Source organism: Squalius cephalus (assembly GCF_949319135.1).
Source record: "Squalius cephalus genome assembly, chromosome: 10".
NCBI lineage: Eukaryota > Metazoa > Chordata > Actinopteri > Cypriniformes > Leuciscidae > Squalius > Squalius cephalus.
The window spans coordinates 32334512-32357194 of record NC_137131.1 but is presented as its reverse complement, the minus strand read 5'-3'; the positions used below and the strand labels follow the sequence as shown (position 1 = coordinate 32357194).

General features: G+C 36.0%; 1 protein-coding gene across 10 annotated transcripts in view; it reads left to right on the top strand.

Annotated features, from left to right (window-relative positions):
* Positions 1 to 22683, top strand: part of spega (striated muscle enriched protein kinase a) — a 128347-nt gene that overhangs the window by 54781 nt on the left and 50883 nt on the right. For 7 of the 10 annotated variants that reach the window (XM_079883270.1, XM_079883268.1, XM_079883275.1 and 4 more), the window contains 3 exons: positions 565 to 694; positions 1510 to 2720; positions 4237 to 4359. In XM_079883270.1, coding sequence (XP_079739396.1) covers positions 565 to 694; positions 1510 to 2720; positions 4237 to 4359 — 1464 coding nt within the window. The remainder of the gene's footprint in view (positions 1 to 564; positions 695 to 1509; positions 2721 to 4236; positions 4360 to 22683) is intronic. The other 3 variants (XM_079883273.1, XM_079883272.1, XM_079883274.1) reach the window with 2 other exon arrangements.

The following is a 22683-nucleotide window of genomic DNA, read 5'->3' as shown; positions in this document are numbered from 1 at the left end:
TATATATATATATATAATTGTGACCTTTTATTTCAAAATGTATATGAACTTATATGAATATTATCGGACTTTTTCCTCATTTGTGAATTATGTCAGAATTGCATGATATAAATTCGCAATTCTGACTTTTTTTCTCACAGTTGCTAGTTTAGCTATATCTCGCCATTCTGACTTATTTTCTCGGAATTGTGAGATATAAACTCACAATAGTGAGTTATAAAGTCCAGTTCTGAGAAAAAAAAAATACTGTTTATATCTCACAATTCTGACTTCATAACACACAATTGTGTGTTATAAAATCAGAATTGTGAGATGTAAAGTCAGAATTGCGAGAGATATTTATTTCACTTTAAGAGACTTTAATTCACGCGATTCTGGGGGGGAAAAAGTAAGAATTACTTTTTTAATTTTTATTCCATGGCAGAAACAAGCTTCCAAAGTAAAGCTTAGAATTCATAAATGTTTTTGAATCAATCAATTCATCTATTTAACTGATTGATAAAAAAAAAATAAAAAAAAAGATTTAATATTATTATTATATAACAGGTAATTATGTATTTTCAGGCAGGGGGAGAGCAATGCTTTCCCAAATCCCAAGTGATGGTCTAGTAGTGGAGAGGGAAATGCGAACCTTGGGCTCTAGAGCTCCTGGTCTTGAGGATCCCTTGTCACCTGGAAGGCAAGCAAATGCTGGGTGTGTTGAGAGCCCTCCGGTCAGACACCTGGGGATTGAAGCTCTTGTGCGGGCCTCACAAATTAGTGTGTACTACGTTGCAGTGGGGTCAGAGGAGAGTATGTCTTTAGCCAGTGACTACTATGGCAGTGTTTTGAGCCTCTATCGAAGAAGGACCTTTTCCATTTACAGTGTTCAAGAATGAGTGCTGGCATGCTGGATATGAAAAGGCACAAAATAACTTGAATTAGGGGGTTACAATTTATTTTTATTTATTTGTTTTCAATTTAGTTTACAATGGGTCTAAAGCAGAGGTCTTCAATCCTGCTCCTGGAGAGCCACTGTCCTGCAGAGTTTAGTTCCAACCTGCTTCAGCACACCTGCCTTTGAATACTCAAGCAATTCTGAAGTGGTTGATGAGCTGATTCAGGTGTGTTTGATTAGGGTTGGAACTAAACTTTGCAGGACAGTGGCTCTCCAGGAGCAGGATTGAAGACCTCTGGTCTAAAGGAACATTTTAAAAATAATTTCCATTACATTATTTTTCATTTATTGCAGCCATTTATTTATGTTTTATTGATTTCCACTTTCCTCAGACTCCACTTGCATCATGTTTTGATATGCTGTGAAAATGTTTGCCATGGCTTTTTTGTACAAACCTTTTTGCATGCCTTTGTTTTATTTTGGATTTATTCATCTTCCACAATGTTTTACGTTTCAACATGTTTTTCTGTGTGCATGCTGTGTTTGACCATTTAGATTTTTTTCACTTTGCCATTTTATTATTTTTACCTTCCGTCATAACACAACATTTTCCACAATTACCCTCATTTCAGGGACCAATTGGACTTTAAAACAAGGAAAGCTTCTTTATTTGTCCAAACCCAGGCATTCCAAAAAGCTCAAAGCCCCATTACCTTAAGTGGTGTAGATCGAACAACTGCCCACAATGGCACCAAAACAGCCATGAATGGATCTGAACTCCCTGTTAAGATATCGAAAATCTCTGCTTCATCTCAAAGCAGTAGTTCCCAAGAAGCATCCTCTATCCAAACTCCCAAAGTGACACAGCCAAGTTCCAAAATATTAGACAAAGTGAGAGCTTTTGAAGAACAAAGACACAGCAGTAACATTCCAATGGTGTCTTCATCAAGACTTTCACGGGGTTTCAATCAAACATCATTCTGCAGTTCTGAGGATGGAAGGAGTAAAGCAGGGAAGCCCCAAGACAACATCAAGAGTGATGTAGCACTTAAGAGGTCTTTCTTCAAGCAGAAAGCATCCTCTCTGGAGGAACAGTCAACCTATGTAGAGAAAGGTTTTCAGAGTAAACTCTCAGAAGAGCTTCACCGAATAAAGAAACTTGTCAGAAAGTCCAACATCAAGAAAGCCTTTTCAATGGATCAGCTCACCCAGACTGACAAACAGTCTACTGGAAACATTGGGTCAGTTCAAGCCCAGATAATTCAGAAGGTGGAAGATACAAGAGAGAAAAAATATACTAATTCAAATAATTTACCAGAGGCAAAAAAACAATGCTCAGCCTTGCCAAACGAAGAATCATCAGAACTACCGAAAAAGAAAGTGCCAGAGGACTCAACACAACATGAATGGAAAGCACCCCCTGATATTACAGAAAACCAGTGCAGGATTAATTCTAACCCCAGGCAATTGTTAGACAGAAAAGCCATCAATGAAAAGGTTGCTTTCAGTAAAATACCAGGACAGTGCTCACCAAGGGTACCAAGGATAAATGTATCTTGCAAATTACCAAAGTCACCTGTAGAAATACCACCTTCCCAACCCATAATGCAAGTGGGTTTGTTGCAAGCACCCCTAAAACCTCCAAGGTTGTTTGGTTCAGTTTCAACGCTCCCAAAATCATTTAAGGAGAGAGAGGAGAAAAAAGACTCATCACTTGCACCTAAAGTAACCATACCTACTATTGTGGCTGAAAATAAGCCTGTGGATGAAGAGGCAGATAAAGCAGAGTTTGGTCAAAAGGAAGCGAACAAAAATGAAGAAAAAACAGTCAGAAGAAACAGAGGTAAAACTTCTTCCAGAAACATTAAGTTAACCAGGTACAGTAGGTTAAAATATAGCATGTAAATGCTGTTAAATGTCAAGCATTGCAGTTAACTGGATGAACGTTCATAAATAAATCTGATTAAAGGACATGTTTAAAGGAATATTCTGGGTTCAATATAGGTTAAGCTCAATCAACATAATTTGTGGCATAATGTTTACCACAAAAAATAACTTTGGTTTGTTCCTAATTTACTTAAAACAACAAAAAAGAAAAAAAAAAAAAAGAAAAGAAAAGTAAACATGTAGGTTATGCTGAAGTGCTTACAATGTAAAAAGAATGGGGACCATTTTTAGAGAATTTAACTGCAGGCATGTGTGCAGCTTATAATTTTATAAAGGCACTCAGATTATTTCTTGTTAAAAGTTGTTTGTGATGTGTGCTGTTAATCTGTATAAATCACTGATAGAGCCGTTTTAAGGACTTAGCTATATGTTGTCAAGGCTAGCTGTAAAATTCGATATAGTTTTCCACAGAAAAGGTTAGTGAGCAAATTTTCCACAATAAAATCATGTTAACATATTTATGTCATGTGGTTGAAGGAGAGAACCCAAACACAGATGATATGCAGACACTCAAGGTTTATTACAACACTAAACAGAAAACAAAACCCACGAGGGGGCAAAACAGGACAGGAGGAGAGTTCTCCTTGACTAAGACAAGATAATCTATAAAGACAAGATAATCTACAAAGACAAGATTCTGACTCGACGATGACTTGACAGGAAACAAACAGCAACACTAACTCATAACTCTCATTAAACAGGATTCAGACAAAGTACTTGCAAGACTGTCAGCGTTTTACACACAATGTTTGACAATGTACCAACGCAGGACAGAAAACATGAGGGGATTAAATAGGGAACAAACTAATCAGGAACACAGGTGTAAGCGATGATATAATAATTACAAGATGAGATAACAAGGGGGCAGGGTAAGGTGACAAGACAACGCAAGCACACAGCCCAAACAAATGGCCATGTGCTTACACATAAAACATGAGTCTGTCATGATCCTGCCTCAAGACAAGAGAAGACCTGGGACACAAAGGCAGAATCATGACAATTTATGTCTTGTGGCTATATTGTTGAAACATTGAGTATTTTAATGATTATTAATTGGTACCATTCATTTCCATTGCAAATGGCTTACTTTAATTTCAATTTTTTTTTAAAGAAAAGGAGGGACTGATGGAAATTATTTTGTGTGGTAATAAACATGCCGCCAAATGCTGGGTATTGATCTTAACTTGAACTGAATGCGGAATACTCCTATAAAACTCAAAGATCAGACACATCCTATTTTACTGCATTGCAGGAACAGAATAAAATTGTGTTTTGAGCATAATGTTTAAATTTAGATCACTACAGTAATTTGTAACCAGAGACAGATGACTAGACATTGTGAGGTTGTAATGACTTCATGATGGGTTACCTAATCATCACTTTGTGTAACAACTGTTGCCCGATCCTCCCAGAAGACCCACCAGATGACTTCTGTATGTCTGTGGAGGAGAACCCCGCAGAGGCCCCCATATCGGAAGCTTCTGGATCAGAGGTGATGCTTCAGAGCATCATCAAGGGAAACCCTGGCCCCAGAGGTAAGACATCTCAGACCTAAGCTACAGTATTATTTAAATGCTAATCATCTGGGTCTTTAAAATTATCTTATGATCTCTTTGCATCAACATCTTCATGATCTTCTTATTTAGGACTAATACCATAACAAGTTACAGTGGAGACACTCAGTAATTAAATCATATAACATGGTTTGAAATGAGCACCCACCAAATGAAAATCACCCATTTCGGGTAATGCTGTCAATTTACTAGCCAATTTGTTGAGTTATGATTCATAGATTAAATATGAATCTATAATTAGACAAACCATCTCTACGAAAAAGACAACATCAGTGGCTTGTAAAACCCCTAAAGGAAAGTTAATTTAAAAGCTCTGCAGATTCAGCAATTCTTAAATTTATAAGTCATGATGTAAATACTATTTTGTGCAGCATCTGCACAGATCTGTCTAACATTAGCATGATCATCACTAAGCAACAAATGACTCACATGCTGGTTGATTTGTGTCATATGAGAAGAGTTTCATAATAAGTAAATATATACAGGCCTATAGGCAGTGCCATTCAAAGATTTAAAAACACCCAAGGTAAAAAAGGGTTTTGGACAATATCAGCATAAATTCTTATCTTTATCTTTATCAAAACAATTAATAAAAACAATCTTGCATACCCTTATGCAAAAAATAAATAAAACAAATAAACAAAATAAAAAGAAGCTTATTCAAGTGTGCTATACTTTCAGTCCACTAGAAATTGTACTTAAGTATACTTGACGTATACTGACAGAAGTATGTTTGGCCTATAATTGTACGCAATCTTTTGATCGAGTATTAAGTATTCTAAGTATAGGCCTACTTGGCTTGTAGTTGTGCTTACTCTTTTGTTTGAGTAGCCTATTAAATAGGGGAGAGTGGGGCACAACCTAACACTTTTTGACTTTCTCAGTTTGTGTATATCCACTTAGGGTTCAGAGTATTTATTTTTCCCCATATTAATTTCACATATGTCTAGTACAATTATGTGGTTTTATTTCATTAAGACAGTGTATACTTTTTTCTTTATTTACCCCGAAAGAATGGAAGTGGAATGTTTCAACATTCCCCATTTGTGGGGTACAGTGTAACATTTAAGGGGCATATTGTAACATGGCCATTTGACAGCTTAAAATGCTATCTGATGTCTTATGCCGCGCTCACCCCTACTTTTTTCACATAGTTTAACATACTTTCTTAATACATACTGATAAACTTATATTGTTTGAAAATACTTTTTTCGATTGTGGCTTTTTTAGTGAAAATTACCCACATTCAAGTGTTGATAAACAAAGGATGAATGTAGGATGAAATAAACAAATTAAATAAATGGAAAGAGTTAATGTCATGATTCTGCCATCTTGTTCTTGATTTTCTCTCGTCTTGAGGCAGAATCATGACAGCCCATGTTTTTATGTGCAGCACATGGCCATTTGTTTGGGCCATGTGCTTGCTTTGTCTCGTTTCTAACCCCGCCCCCTTGTTATCCTCGTTTTGTAATTATTACCATATTAGTCTCACCTGTTGTGTTCATTTTTAGCCTCCCTTTATAACCCCCTTGTGTTTCTCTGTCCTTTGTCGGTTCATTGTCAAACACTGTCTATCTTTATGATATACCTCTGTGAGTACTTTGTCTGGAATCCTGTTTAACGTATAGTGAGAATTGTTTTGCTGTTAGTTACTGTCTAGTAGGGATGGGGAAATGAAGCCTCATGAATCATTGAGGCTTTCCCCTGACTGTTCCGGGAAAAGATTCAAAGCTTCGAGAGTGTGAGAACAGCGCCATCTGGTGCTTATTTAAAATAAAGCAGCCAGAAGCCTGTGTTAGAAGCATAGACGGTTAGAAGCTCTGGCAGATGAAGCAACCACAACACACTCCATAGTTTCAATGTTATGTGTACAAATGAAAGCCTTACATGTTTGTGTTTGATTTGATCATTAAATAAATTCATTTTCCCATTAAAGTGTGACAATAAAATATAATAGCTTATAAGCTTATGATTCAATAAGATTTAATGTAGGCCTACTCTCTCTCTCTCTCTCTCTCTCTCTCTCTCTCTCTCTCTCTCTCTCTCTCTCTCTCTCTCTCTCTCTCTCTCTCTCTCTCTCTCTCTCTCTCTCTCTCTCTCTCTCTCTCTCTTTCTACACACACACACACACACACACACACACAATGAATAAGGACATTGTCTGATAGGATCGTCTGTTATTAAATGTCAATATCAATAATTGTAAATATCAACCAGACTGAGGCAACAATGACTCGTTAAATACGATCTGAAGTTCGAGCCTTCTGACACCCAAAGCGAAACGCGCACGTGACTGGTCAGAAAGTGAGGCTTCGTTTGTCATCGATCACGTGACTCTAGTAAACCAATACACGCCTCGATACGGGGCTTCACTACAAATTGTGTCGCTTATGTGATACGCGCATCGAAGCTTCAGTGTCATATGTAACATCACCACTGTCTAGTCATCGTCAAGGTCAAGTCGAGTCTTAAGGCTTGTTCGACTTCATGCAGCTCTGCGCAGACCGATCAGTGGCTGACTTGAAGCAGTGCATGCCGGTTAGAAATTTTGTCCGACTTGATCCAGCGCCGACGCCACGTGACTGTGACGTATGCCATCAAAGTACCGCGAGAGTGATTCGAGAGTAGCCATAGAACTCAGCCAGCGCAGCTTCTCAAGAGCGGCTGCACTGGCTGCACGAGGGCTGATGACGACACAGCTGTTCCACGATTGGCCGGATTCACTGCATGACAACGATCACGTGTTTTTCGTGTTTATCCGAACACCTTTAGTTCCTCTAACGCTCACAAATCAGTTTTGTATAACAGTAAACACTCTTTTCATGTAGTTGCTATGTTATATTGTGTCATGTTTATTAGGCTAAATTAAAACTGATTAAAAAACGTACACTCCACTTCATTGATAGTAGCTTATGTTTAACTTTATTCTTGTTCAAACAGACGCTGTATGAAGCAGTACATAAATTATTGAATGAAAATGTCTCTGAAACATTATTTGGCAAATATTGCATTTATTTCACTTCAGCTGTGGTAAAGTATGCAAACACCACTTGAGCGGTCACTACGGGAACCAGAAAGTGTCCGACTTCACGTCTCCGTTTGCAGCTCCTCCCCGCCTGCACGCGGCTACTCTCGCCGATCGGTTACATCCAGCCGCAGCCGATGTCGAACACACCTTTAGTCAAGGCTAATTGCCTCTTGTCTTGTTTTGCCCCCTCGTGGTTTTTGTTTTCTCAGTTTTGTCTACAATAAATTGTGTGTGAGCATTCAGTCTGCTTTTGGGTTCATCTACCTTCATCCCCATGACAGTTAAAGTAGCCTACAGTTAAAGTTATTTCAAGTAGTCTATAAAAAAATAATACCTAAATAGGAACATAGTAGTATACTAAAGGTGCAAACATAAAATATAAATAGTAAATTGTAAGTATGATGGTATGTTCACTTACAGAAAACTTACAAGTATACTTGCAGTATAAAACTACTAAACTAGTAGTTCTGTCATGACAACTCTCGGGAGATTGGTATGGTAATAGAGATTGGCATGGTAATGATAATGGATATGACAATGTTATTGTATTTGGTCTTGGCGGAATAGATCTACTACGCTGCTGCAGAGCAAGTACGGAGACTTGCTACTGCCAATGCATTCACAGACATTGCTGTGAGCATGTAATACATGCTGCTGCTGCTGCTGCACATTTAACATGCATGATTTAACCCCCCAACAAAGCAGGAGACCTAAGGCTGTGTGCTCCTTGGCTACCTTACTGACCAGCTTAACACTAGAAATACATGCTGTGCGGGGCCGATTCTAGGCATGAGCAGGGGTGGGCTGAGCCCACCCAGACATCTGCCTTGCCCACCCAATCATAATTTAGGAACAGATAGTATTAATCTGATTTTACAATTTGTGCATTGACAATCACGCGAAGTCGGGCAGAAATGTTTGTGTGCTATCAGGTGTGAATTACGAGGAGTTGTACCTTTGTGAATATGTATCTTCATATTTACTTGTAGCCTAAATATTAATATACAGCCCTGATTGATTTTTGATTCATACCAAAGATGAAATTAGCTAGAAAACCTCGCTCATTTAAGAATGTGCATTTATTGCATGGACGGAGCAAGAACATAATGTAAGTGTTTAAAATGCATATGTATAACCTAGTTCAGTTGAAACCTTGCCCTCTTTAGCTTGCTGTTAGTCCTGTTAAAGGGGTGGTTTACTGCTTTTTTTCTTTGCATGATTGTGTTTATGGGGTGCAATATAACATGTCTTCGGGTTGTTGTTTTTTTTAAAGCCTTATTTTTCATAAATTTCACCTTTATTGTAAGCCGTTTTCTCCTCTGTCATTTGAACGACCGGTTGACTTCCTGATTCTATGAAACCACTCCCTCAGAAACAGGCAATGGGCTCAGATTGGTTAGTTGGGCCGGTGTGTTGTAATTGGCTAAACTGCGTAGTGCACGTTGTCGGAAAGTTCACGCCCATTACCTTTACGGGCGAAAGTTGCATTGTGCTCCGGTCAAATGTAAATAATGGTGTCAATACTGCCGTATCAGTTTGAGCCAGAATCAGACCCAGAAAGCAGCAATAAAGAGAGTCAAGCAGAACCTCCGCAAACACGGCTCTTACAAAACGTTTCTGAATGGTAAGTTTTTCTATTATTATTCTATTCTACTATTATTATATAAGAATTTCGATACTCTGTTACTTGAAAATGCTACTGCTGCTTGTTAGCTTTTGAGATACGATTTTCTCCTGATTAAACATTTAATATACATGACTGAGTAATACCGTTTTTTTAAAGTTATTGTTTTATCGATTACATATAATTTTTTTAACTTTATACACGTTTGTCTTATACACACAAAATAGCATCGAACTAACTGGCTACTATAAACAAACAGCGTTGGTTTACGTTCTTGATCAAATCGAAAAATTCCGTCATAAAGTATACATGGAAAATACATTTACAATATTAGTACAGAATTACAAATTCAGGTCCAAAATGTTTGTACGCGTTTGTCATAGACACACAAACTAAGTGGCTACTAAAGCCAGCGCTGGCATTTGTTTACGTCCTTGATAAAACTAAAACATTACGTCTGAAATTATACATGCAAATACATTTAAAATTATTAAGTCTTACTTACAGGTTGTGGCCCAACAATTGCTGCCTCTGGTTTTAAAGTTGGAACTGCTTCATGTTTTAGTAACAGTTTCTTGTTGAATCCGGCATTGAATTCGTGGAGATTCTGGAAGCTGTCTTCCGTAAAATGCGCAGCACAGAGAGCTAAATTACGATTGTAATTTTCAGGAACATAATCAAACATACATTTTAGCCATTGTTGACGAACTACAGCGTCCGTAGGAAGCCCAGACACAGAAGACCTGACAGCTGGGTGAAAATAACACACTTTCGACGGCATAGCTACAGCTCTCCACTCTAACTCTTCCTCTTCGACAAAGCCGCAGAAACATGACCATGCCCCCTTTTTTGCATATTCCGGAGGGAGGGTTGATGTGGGTTAGTTACGTATAAAACCCGGGAAGTATCTCGTTGTAGTCCCATTCGAGTCGTTTTTGTAGGCATTAAACTTCCTGATTTTTAAAAGAAGATATCTCTGCTTACGGTGAACTTTCAGCGCAGCAACTTTGCAGATACTGTTCATACACCAGCAGCAACAGTACACACTATTTAAAATGAAAAAAGTGAAATCGCAATCAACCACCCCTTTAAACTGAATGTACGAGGCAGACTGTCTGCTTAAATAAAAGCACTGAAATAGGCTAAGCACGTGCGGTTTACCTTTTAATCAGTCAGGGGCCATTTACATAGGGCGCGTTTTTGCGGGACGCAGTTCAGTGTTTTTAAAATATGGTATTTTAACTTGAGTGCCACGTTTTAGAAAGCCGCATCATGCACGATATTCTGCAAAATTATGGAAGCGAGATGAGAGCGCAACAGTCAATTACGTCTAGAGTGATGTTTACATTAAAAACGATAGAAAAGTAGCACAATGGAATGTAAAAAACACATTCTGTGTGCCATTTAATTGCCCCTTTCCACACAATTAAAGTTTTCTTTCCAAATTATCACTGGACAGTAGAAAAGTGAAAATGTTAGCATTATACTTAACAACACCCCCCATTTTGGCAAGTGCTGCATACATGACATACCCAGAATAAAAAGGTTGCTGCTCATAAGTCATTATGAATAGAAACATAACCAACAAAACTAAAAAACAAAAACAAAAACAACAAATATTAAGAATATATTTATTAAATGTATAAAAATATTATGTGAATTTAGGATAGCAACTTATAACCACAACTAAAGTGTAGCCACAACTGTGGTCATGCTTCATTTCAAATCTGAGAATGATATCTCGAAAATTATGCATTTTATGAAGCCTATTGTGAGACCATGTCAGGGGAGGATTTGGAGAAGTTTCACAGAAGGCAAACAAGTTTCTCATCAAATAGTTTATTGCCCTCTAAACACCAATTTACAGTCTCTGACTAATGTCTGGCAGGAGAACTGGCCCATTCATGTTCTTTTCATTTAAATGGACGAACCTTTCACACCTCTGCCGGTATGAGACTTAATCTTCATTATTCTTTTATCCTTATTCTTTTGTTTGAATTCAGCCATTATAGCCTTTCTTCTGGCATAAGGCTTGGTCATTTACACCTGTAACCCCCTATAGACGAATAATCCACGCATTAACTTAAGTCTTGTTAGAAAACAAACAACAGAAAACTATTATTGGAACTTATTGAAATGCGAATCCTTTTAAAAATATATATATTATGGAATAGAAAGCTCCTGCAGCAGGTCCATTAGCACAACAGTTAGCCTCAAGCTACATGACACAATTTAATTGATTAATATTACACTTTTATTTAAACACTGTAAAAAGTGAATAGTTGGATCAACTTAAAAAAATTACTTCAATTGGTAACACCTAAACAAATTAAGTATTCTCAACTTAAATGATCACATTTATCGTGAAAAACGTGATAATTTAAGTTGAGAAAACTTAATTTCTTTAGGTGTTACCAATTGAAGTAATTTTTTTAAGTTGATCCAACTGTTCACTTTTTACAGTGAAGCTCACTTTTAAACACCATCGAGTGTTTGTATCATATTCCGGTCGCGGTTTAGAATGGTTTCAAGGCAAAAAATTTTTTTGAAATATGTTATTTTTAGCATTTTATATGAAGCTATGGGCTATGCTTATCCTTACCTTTATTTTTTATTCATATAAAAATACCCCAAATCGCACGAAAATAACACACAAAACACATATACTTAAATCGTGCATTTATTAGAACTTGTTTCGGTGAAGAGATGTCACTTTCGCTTTGTTTATCACGGATGTCCAGAATCAGGAAGTATACACAGGACGCGTCATGCAGAAGAGGTCACGTTGAAGCACGTCAGATGATTGACAGCTGTACAGCGAATCATATTAGTTTGAGGTCAAAAGTCACGCAAATCAGGAAGAGGAGATACACATCTCGCTACGTGCGCTGTTTGAGCTCTTCAGATCGCATAATTCAGTGAAAAATGAATAGGACTGTTATTCTGTATGACGAAAATATTTTACTAACATGTGATTATTAATCATTATTTCTCCAAATATGCGCACCATTGTAATAATTGCCCTAGCGGATTCTGTATATGTATTTGAGCACAAATAAACCGGAGAAGACGAGAATGAATGTTGTGTGAGTAATGATTTCTATTCAAAATAACGAACGTTACAGATTAATTATTTTGCACTCCTGGAATAAATTAAAAAATTTAATTCACTGCAAACCAGTTTAATCATAAACAGTGGTCAAATATCGAAGCTGGAGTCTTAAACCTTCCTTATGATGCTGATTTTGTCCAGATCAAGTAAGAGTGTGATGTTTTAAAGAGTAATGCATTTTGAACAACAAAAATCTGGGATCACCAGTGATCCCTGCCGAGCAAGGGGTTAATGTGAAAATAAGATATAAAATGTTAATATATAAATGAAAATAGATTAATTTATTATATTTTTATGAAATGTATAATATAAATGAAGCTATTAATAATATCTATCTATCTATCTATCTATCTATCTATCTATCTTTTTTTCAGCTAACATGTAATCCCATTGAATGTGAATGCTTGTTTTACTTTAACCTTCACATCCATATCTTAGACTGCGTACTCAGAGATACAAACAATACACCATTGTCTGCTGCGTAGACACAACTGCATAATGCTACATCACTTGAACATTACTCCACAAGACTACACATGACGCTTAGTTTAACTGATTGTTCTTTTAGCATCTGAATCAACCACACACATTTAGCAAAGCTAATGGAAACATTGCTCTTGGAATAAAATGATGCATCATTAAGCTATACCACTAATATGGTAAATGCCGTTTAAATCGCAATTGCTTATATTACTTTAACTGTTTTCATATCAATGCTAACAGTATATAAAACAGCAAAGACATACAATAGACCGCTGCTGCTGCATGCATTAAACACTGCTGCTATATGCTTCAGTGATTCACTTGTGCACTGTTGACATGACGCTATTTAAAAACATTTCTAACATGAAACTAGTTTAAACTTGTAATGATAATAATAATAATAATAATAATTCATTCATTTATATAACGCTTTTCTCAGCACTCCAAGCGCTTTATATAGAAGGGGGGGATCTCCTCAACCACCACCTGGATGATGCGACGGCAGCCATATTGCGCCAGAACGCCCACCACTCACCAGCTTATTGGTGGAGAGGAGAAAGAATTATGAAGCCAATGAGTATATATGGATGATTAGGAGGCCATGATGGACAGAGGCCACTGGGCAAATTTGGCCAGGATGCCGGGGTTACACCCCTAGTCTTTCGAAAGACATCCTGGAATTTTTTGTGACCACAGAGAGTCAGGACCTCGGTTTAACGTCTTATCCGAAAGACGGTGCTTTTTGACAGTATAGTGTCCCCATCACTATACTGGGGCGTTAGCACCCACACAGACCACAGGGTGAGCACCCCCTGCTGGCCTCACTAACACCTCTTCCAGCAGCAATCTAGTTTTCCCAGGAGGTCTCACATCCAGGTCCTGACCAGGCTCAACCCTGCTTAGCTTCAGTGGGCAACCAGTCTTGGGCTACAGGGTGATTTGGCTGCTACAAAGATTGCTCGGTTTAGGAATTAATAACCAGACCACACAATATGCACAGAGATGTGGAATAAAACATCAATCACTTATCTTAGATGTTGATTCCAGGTGCGTTCTGAAAGCGTTTCTGAAAGCTCACTGCATACTGCTACCAGCAACACCCCGGTATTTGTTTGAAAGTTGAGTGGCAGCTCATTGGACGCTGATGCAACAGCAACCAATCAGCTGTGCCATGTAGATAATGTGATCGCTACCAAATGACTCAAAGACTTATCAACCTGTGCCATCTAGAGTTTCATGCCATAACTAGGTAATTTACTGAGAGTATACTTCAAAGAGTACTTTCATAAACTAAACTATAAGTTCACTTGTAGGCCTAGTATAGTTTCAGTAGAAATGAAAAACTTCTAAACTAGTAGTGTACTCAAAGTTTACTAGTTACAATTAAAATACTTTTATATACTAAAAAGTGGGCCCATTTAGTCCCACGTATATTGAAACAGTACACTTACAAGCAGGGACGTCGTTAGACCTATTTTAGGGGGGCTGAAGCTACCCCAAAATGTTCCTAAGCCCCCCTAAATGATAATAAGACCAACAATAACAATTCGATTTATCAATAACCGTATCCTCATTCATATTTAGACGCAACAAATGATATATATCCAGCTACAAAAAATAGCCGAAAAGTCGGAAGTTGGACCTGCCAACTCTCACGCATTCACCGTGAGACACACGCAATTGACACTTTTCACACGCTCTCACACCACACATCCATTTTCTCACGCACAGAAAAATCGCGAAGCAAAGAGGACACGGAGACCAACAGACTAGACAGAGCAGGTTACTTATGATATAAAAGAATCTCAATTCTCAGATTCTGTCAATTTTATTACGAAATTCAAACAATAAATACCGTTTTGGCGCTTGTAAATGTGATGTGACGGATCCCTAGCGCACGTGAACCGATCATCTCTACTAGCTAATAGTAAAAAAACACGAACACTAGTGAAAGATACAGTAGTAGGCTACAACTTACCGAAATGTATATTCCTCATACATAATATCGATCAGTCAGTGTTTTTTATCAGCGTGAAGAGCTCAATAACATAGATGGAGAACAATTATGTCACATTTACCTCAGGAAAGCCATTTAATGAACATAATATAGGCTAGCACGTAGTTGGCAAGAAAAAAAAAAGAGCTATAGAGAGTATTTTGCTAAATATGTGTTCTATATTACATATTTATTATATTTTTACTTATATCATTAAATAAAGTTGTTGTTATTATAATTAAAAAACGCATTATATTTAATTTGAGTTATTTTTAACCTTAAATAATACTACCAGCTGATAGGGCTGTCTGTATGTTTACAGCATTGGGTGAGTTTTTATCTTGAAAAATTCAATTCAATTATTGTAATTTGATTTAATATTGACTCATTTGGATAAATATTAGGTACATAGGCGTTACCTAATATTTATCCAAATTAGTCAATATTAAATCAAATTACAATAATTTAATTGAATTGAAATAATAAAAAAGCATAGCTTACCAGAAATTGTACCATGCACCATAACATTTACATATTATTTTACACTTATGCTATAAAGCCTGAAATGGGCACTTTTTGTGACAGCAACCCTATCATTTTTGATCAAAGATATGGCTTAACTTCAGAATTTGAACTAAAATCAGTATTCTTATGATTGCTCTGAACATTTCTGACTAAGTTCAACAAACATTAAATTACTTATTCATAAACTTAAAAAAAAAAAAATATATAGGTGTGACAGGGTTGAGACTAGGGTAACAGGGTTGAAGATGGTAACGGGGTTGAAGAGACAAATACAGCTAAACATATACATAGTTGTTTTTTACTCAAATGCACTGTAAGATTTTCTATAAACGCAAGTTACAAATACCCTGGGGGCTAAGCCCCCCGTCTTCCAATCCTAGTGACGTCCCTGCTTACAAGTATGCTTCTAATACATTGATATTAGTATACTTACTAAATAAAGTATACTAAAATATATACTTAAACATTAATTCAGTATACTTAAAATGAACTTGAAGTATACTTCTTTTTTAAGGGTATAAGTGTTTGTCCTCATTTTGCACAGAGTATGTTTCAAGCTTAGAGTGACAGAAAAACACCTCACTTTCATTTCTCGTGTTCCACAAAGAAATTAATCAGTGTCTTTCAGTTTGTTATTGAAAATGCATTTCATATGGGCATTTTAACTGTAGAAAGTGCGGAACAACAACAAGCACGTAAAGAGATTATGTCAAACCATACAAACTACAGTGAAAGTAACAGCAAATCAACTAATAATGGCACAGAAGCAACTTTCTTCTCTGCAAAAAAAGAGACAATAACTTTAAAACACTGCAAAGGAAATTGAGGATTTAAAAAAAAGAAATAAATAAAAGAAAAGAAAAGGCAGTGAGCTTAACATTCAAACCAGAACATATTTACATTTTTTTAGAGAACTGTCAGTACAAGTTTACTACTGCTTAAATGCTGTGACACCTTTCAACAAAGCAATGTTCCTGGAATTTTCCATGAAGCCGCAGTGTCTGTTCTGTGCTGAGGCCACTGCCTTTTCATCAGTGGAAACAAATTTATTGGATCAGGGACCACGTGGTAAATCTATTATCTCCCCAGCTGTGGTCAGTTATCTCACTCTGAGCCATCTGCTTTTGTTCACTGGCCAAGATCCTCTGCAGTTTTTCTCTTCTGTTGCCAACCATTACACTGTCATTACAACATTAATGGTAGGAAATAAAAACCCAAGTGCAGTAATGAACTGTGAAAGTAAGAGTGGGTGGAATTAAATTACTAAAGTACAACAATGCATTTTATTCTGATGATGTTGATAGCAAATTAATAATAGTAATAATGTCAGCATTAGGTTTTTTAATATAATTTTTTTCAATAATAGGATTAAAAATAATGAATTATTTTTTAATATTATCTGCATAATAAGTAGAGTAAAAAGTTTAATCACACTATACACCTACAACTATGGTATACATAAAACTATACATCTCATTGTATTTAGAAGCCCTTAATCATAAAGTGAAAAAAAAAAAATCCTATATTTTTTTTTGATAAAAACTTCTATTTAATAAATATTTTTATATTTTTCAGTTTTTTTTTTCGCTAAATTTTCCTTCTGTAAAAAACTTTTTTCTCCATAAAAAGTGTAAAATAATTCTCAAGTCAACAAATGTTTGCTAGCTAACAATAAGCATGTCATACCAACACCAAGCACTAGGTGTCACTGTCAATATGCATAATAACTAATAGCTAATAATACTCACAAGTACCCTAATGTCTGTTACTGTATCTGTTGATTTGTAGTTGTATAGACTACAATCATAAGAAAAGCCATTTTCAAGCCATAATCAAAATACTTAATGGCTTTTATTTTATTGTATTTATTTATTTATTTTTGCATTTGATTCAAGAACCAGAACTAGGTGTTCTCTTAGATATATCCAAATATTTATTGTCTAGTTTCATTACGGGATGCCATAATGAGTCTTCTAATGAACATGCCTTAGGTTTCAGGTGGCAATCCTTGACGTGTGACAACAGGAGTAATAATAATAAGGAAGACCAAGAATTTATAAAAGCCCAAGAGGGAGGAGGGAGAAAGCATTTAGGATTTTTTTTACCTTGTGGTTCAGAGTTATGTTCCCATTTTGCTTTACAACAAGCAATTGTGCTGGTATGGACTGATGAAAAAATTGATGATTTACAGTATGTTATGTACGGAGCCCCTAAAGGGACGTGGTGGAACATTTTTTTAGGATGTGAGAATTATTTTTTTTTTTTTTTTTTTTTTTGCGTTCCCTCTCAAAGTTATTTGCGTTCCCACGCAAAACCTTTTGTTAGCTCTGACAGACTTCCTGTTTAATGTCCTGCTGGCAGTGTTTCAGAGCTCCGTACGTTAATGGAGCGTTTCATAGTGTTTGAACTTGGACTCAAATATAAAGAAATGCGGTCAGTGCTTAACTCAAGGAGTACAGTGAAGTTGGCAATATATTCACATTTATTCAAACTTCCCGGATCAATATTATTGAGCTAAAAACACAAACGACACCTATTTACAATCACAGTAACCTAGACAACGAGCTACAACTCGATTCTCCTCAAAACGAGCTTTATAATATAAATTTGTCTCTAACCAGACGAATGAGAGACAAGTCCAAATAAGGGGCCGTCTGCAAAGTGCAAATCCCAAAACCCTTCTGCACATTTTATATTATTAAACATATTCAATAGCTTCACTGTGACACACTGTACGGTCACCAAATTCAGTTCACACATCACTGCTCTCCTGCTGGTTATACTACATTACTTAGTTTGATAAAAATAAAATAAAAAAAAAGCATAATTTTTATGATTATTTATTATGAAATAAAATCAATAACTTCACCCTTTTTAGAATTTTTTTTTTTTTAAATAACTTCACACTGTTATACAGTGTAATGCCATCAAATTTAGTAAGCAAATATAATGCAAAAGCTATGGTTGTAACTATTATGTTAGTTGTGTACAGTACCAATTTAATTTGTGTAAAGAATAGGCCTACTTATTTGTTATGTGCAATTACTTCCCAAACTAAGTGTTGTATAACCAACATTAGAGCAGTGATGTGTCAACTAAATTTGGTGTGTTGCAGTGAAGTTATTGAATATTTTTCATAATATAAAATGTGCAAAAGCAGTGTAGTATGACCAGTGGGTCACCATTGATGTGTAAACTGAATTGGGTGGTACTACAGTTTGTAACATTGAAGTTGATGACTATTTTTGTATTTTTGACTATGAGTTGATGCTGTAGTCGTTTTTTGGGTTATATTGCACTTTGCAGATAGTCTCTTCGAACTTGTCTCTCAAGAGATCCTGCTCATAGAGATCCATTTAGCCTATATTATAAAAGCTCGTTTTGAGGAGAATTGGGTTGTAGCTCTTTGTCTAGGTTACTGTGAATGTAAAGGTGTCGTTTGTGTTTTAACAATGTTTAGCTCAAGAATATTGATCGGGGAAGTTCGAATAGCCTATGTGAATATATTGCCAACTTCACTGAACTCCTTGAGTTAAGCACTGACCGCAGCTCTGAATAATTTACTGTTTTTACTACGGTAAATGCATGTAACATATGCAACAAAGGACACTGTAAAATAAAGTGTTACCCACTTTTTAATTTATTACAGATTTAAATTAAAACAATCCATGATTTTCAATGTCTTAAGACTTTTTAACCCCACTGCATCTTAACCCTCTGGAGTCTGGGGTGTTTTTGGGGTCCTTGAGATGTTCTGACATGCCCTGACATTTGTGCTTTTTTCAGTTGCTTATAAACATATCAATGGCAAAAAAAAAAAATACACTCTATTTAGCACAAACAGGACTACCATAATATGTGAGCCACATGTATGTACATGTTTTCATTTTTGAGAGAATAATGTTTATGCATGGTTATTGAAAAAACTAAAAATGAAAGTTTCTGAAATAAGGCCACAAAACACATACTAAATATGTGTCAATAAGACTTTTGACTAATGGATGTCCTCGCCTAGAGTTTTTTCTTCAAAATGATGTGAAAATCATCCTGCCTAATCATTCACATAAAATGATACATTGATTTAAGTTTTGCAAAACACTTGGAAAGCCAATATAAGGATGGGGCGTAAACGATCATGCATATTTAGTAGTTCACACCTGATTAGACAATGCCCCTGCATAATTAATGAGCCATTCATTCAGGTGTGTCACCTATAGCTAACTTAAATATACAAGCTTCATAAAAATGATCATTCTAGAAGAAAATTTCAGATGGCATTTAGAGGCTTTTGCATCTGAACTCTTCATATATATATACACACACACATATATATATATATATATATATATATATATATATATATATATATACACTACCAAATTGGTTCACAGTTGGAGGCATCGGAATTTTTTTTTTTTTTTTTTACAAATTGTGCTTGCAAATTGTATAATATCCAAGGTAAACATGCAGGGCCGGCCCGCGGCATAGGCGGTATAGGCAAATGCTAAGGGCGCCACTCATCCATAGGGGCGCCAGAATGTGTGAACGAGTGAATTTTTTTTTTTATTTATTTTTTTTATATTTTTATATATTTTTTTTTTTTAATAATAGGCTAGGCTACTATTTTAAAACCATTAATTCGAAATACTACCAAATAAAGCAAAAAAAAAAAAAAAAGTCCGGCTCTTCAATCTTCCCCCACCCATCGAGTGCATGAAGTGCGTCAGAAACAGAGCGCGTGCGGGATCAGTTGTTGGTAATTTGTTGTGTAGCGTGCCCGACGCCGCATCCAATGTAGACAGCACTGCTTTTGTTCACACACAGCTCGTAGAAACGGGCCTGGAAGCTCGCGCCAGTTCTAGACACGGTGAAAGTTTCCTGATTGTGACGTAAGGCCGAATTTACATGACACATTATAAATGAGCATATAGTCTGCGATAGATACAGTGCCAAAAAGAAGAGAAGAGGATAAAGACAGAGGTAAAGTCATGTAGTGAATGAACAATTTATTGCATAGGAGTAAGATACTATAATTTCATGGCAGTTATTTTTACCTTAAACTTAATGTTAGCAGTTGTTCTGAGTTCTGAGTCCCCAGACTGTGATTTTGTAACAATCATGTCAGTTTTAAGACGCATTTTTTATTATCACTTTTTTATTAATTTTTTACTCTACAGTTGTGCAGTTTTGGGGGATACAGTACAGGCCAAAAGTTTGGAAACATTACTATTTTTAATGTTTTTGAAAGAAGTTTCTTCTGCTCATCAAGCCTGCATTTATTTGATCAAAAATACAGAAAAAAAATGTAATATTGTGATATATTATTACAATTTAAAATAATTTGTTTTCAATTTATTATACTTTAAATTATCATTTATTTCTGTGATGCAAAGCTGAATTTTCAGCATCATTACTCCAGTCTTCAGTGTCACATGTGACATCCGGTCTATCACATGATCCTTTAGAAATCATTCTATTATGATGTTTTATTATGAGTGTTGGAAACAGTTCTGCTGTAATGTGTGTGTGTGTGTGTGTGTGTGTGTGTGTGTGTATATATATATATATATATATATATATATATATATATATATATATGCTAAATCATGAACAATGACAGGGTGAAATGGGCTGTGATGCATGGGGCGCCAGGTAAAATCTTGCCTAGGGCAGCAAATTGGTCAGGGCCGGCCCTGTAAACATGTCTAGTAATTGTGCAGTTAATTCTCATACTGTATTTTCAGTTTTGGAATATTTATCCTCTCCACAAATTTGTCACTAATAAAACACAATACAAATTATTTAAAGAAAAAAATTATATTTACTTGTTTACATCTACCTTATAAATATATATTTTATTATTAAAAAGGTTACAATTACAACAATTCAAGTGTAATCTTTCTTTTTAAAAACTAAAGTATACAAAACGTATTATTTGATGACTTTATTTTTGATAATTTTTGATATTTTTCCTCATCTCAGTATAGCAATAGAGTTTGCTAAAAGCTGTTCATTCAATACAGCAGTATTTGAAAATCGATAATATTTTGTAAAATTACATTTATATTTGCATTTATGTCAAAACCTAGACACTTTATTTCAACATATTTCAGTCGATTTTACTCATCTCAGTATAGCAATACAGTTTGCTAAAACATCATCATTCATTCACACACGCGATTTAAATTTAAACTGTCTTTTTGTGAGCTGTGGTAAACAGCGCGCATCTCTGCCGTTCATTCATTCATAAACAGAAACCCACGTGAGAAGGAAAAAAACTTACTACACCATTCCTCAGCTCCCTCCTCGATATACCCGCACTTCTGAGGGACATTTTCCATTATTATTATTCCTCACAGCGCTGTGAGACGGTGTAAACAAGTAGGCTACAATGATCTGATTCAACTTGTTTTCTCGAGCTGATATGAGGGCGTTCACAGTTTGCGTGGATTACTTCATTTAAATTACTTCATTTAAAAGAAGAGAATTCAAGCTTCATGCCTGTGTGTCTGTATGTCTGTTTGACTGAGTATTCGCTGAGTTACAGTTCATTTTCGGACGCGTTTCAGAATGGACTACACTGACAGAGAGAAGGCAGAACTCGCTTCGTGTTTATTTTTATTTATTTGGCAAAAAGCACAACACTTTGTTTTTATTGTGAGTATACACAAAAATAATACACATTTAACAGAATCGATTGATGTATGAAACTCCTATGGAAAATCAAAGTCAACAGAGTATTTATGAGTTTCTTTTACACTGATAAAAAAAAAAGCGAGCTGGTATCGCCGGCGATACCGTCGACCTCAGGGGGTTAAAGGTAGGGTAGGCGGTTTTTGGAGAGGCTAGCAATAGGGAGCTAGATTTGAAAGCATAAGATCCCACCCTCCCTTCAGAGCATCTCCAAAACCACGCCTCCTCCAAAACACATGAATGCGCATGAAATACCTCATGTCTCACATGAACTACCTCATGTCTCAAAGCACATCACATTACAATAATAATAAACATAAACACCTTAAAAGAGTACTGACCTGTATCACCTGACTGCTGCAGATTAATTTCGCGTTGATAATATAGATAATACTGCCATTGAAACGCATAAATTCAAGTCATGAAAGCAGCATTAGTGCGATGTTTTGGTTCAGGAGGAACTGTAAAAGTTTTGGTTTGTGGTGCTCGGTAACTAACATCTGTCTAACTCTGCATAGCATAAAACACACTGTTGACTTGTGATGTCTATGCAAGCAGGGTTCGCGGAGGTGTGAAATACATACGTTGACATACAGTTAGGACATCGTTGCCCTTTTGGAATGAGGGCAATGATTAGATGAACATTTTATGGTCCTACACCTTCCACAGACCATATATACATTACATTTAGACTACCTAACTTAGTGATTTCTATCAGGATGAGAAGAGACTTTCAACCAGCATAACAAAAAAAATTCTGGAACAAGTCACTTGCATTTAATCTTGTCAATAAATGTTGATGTTTCTGCAAGCAATTCTATTTC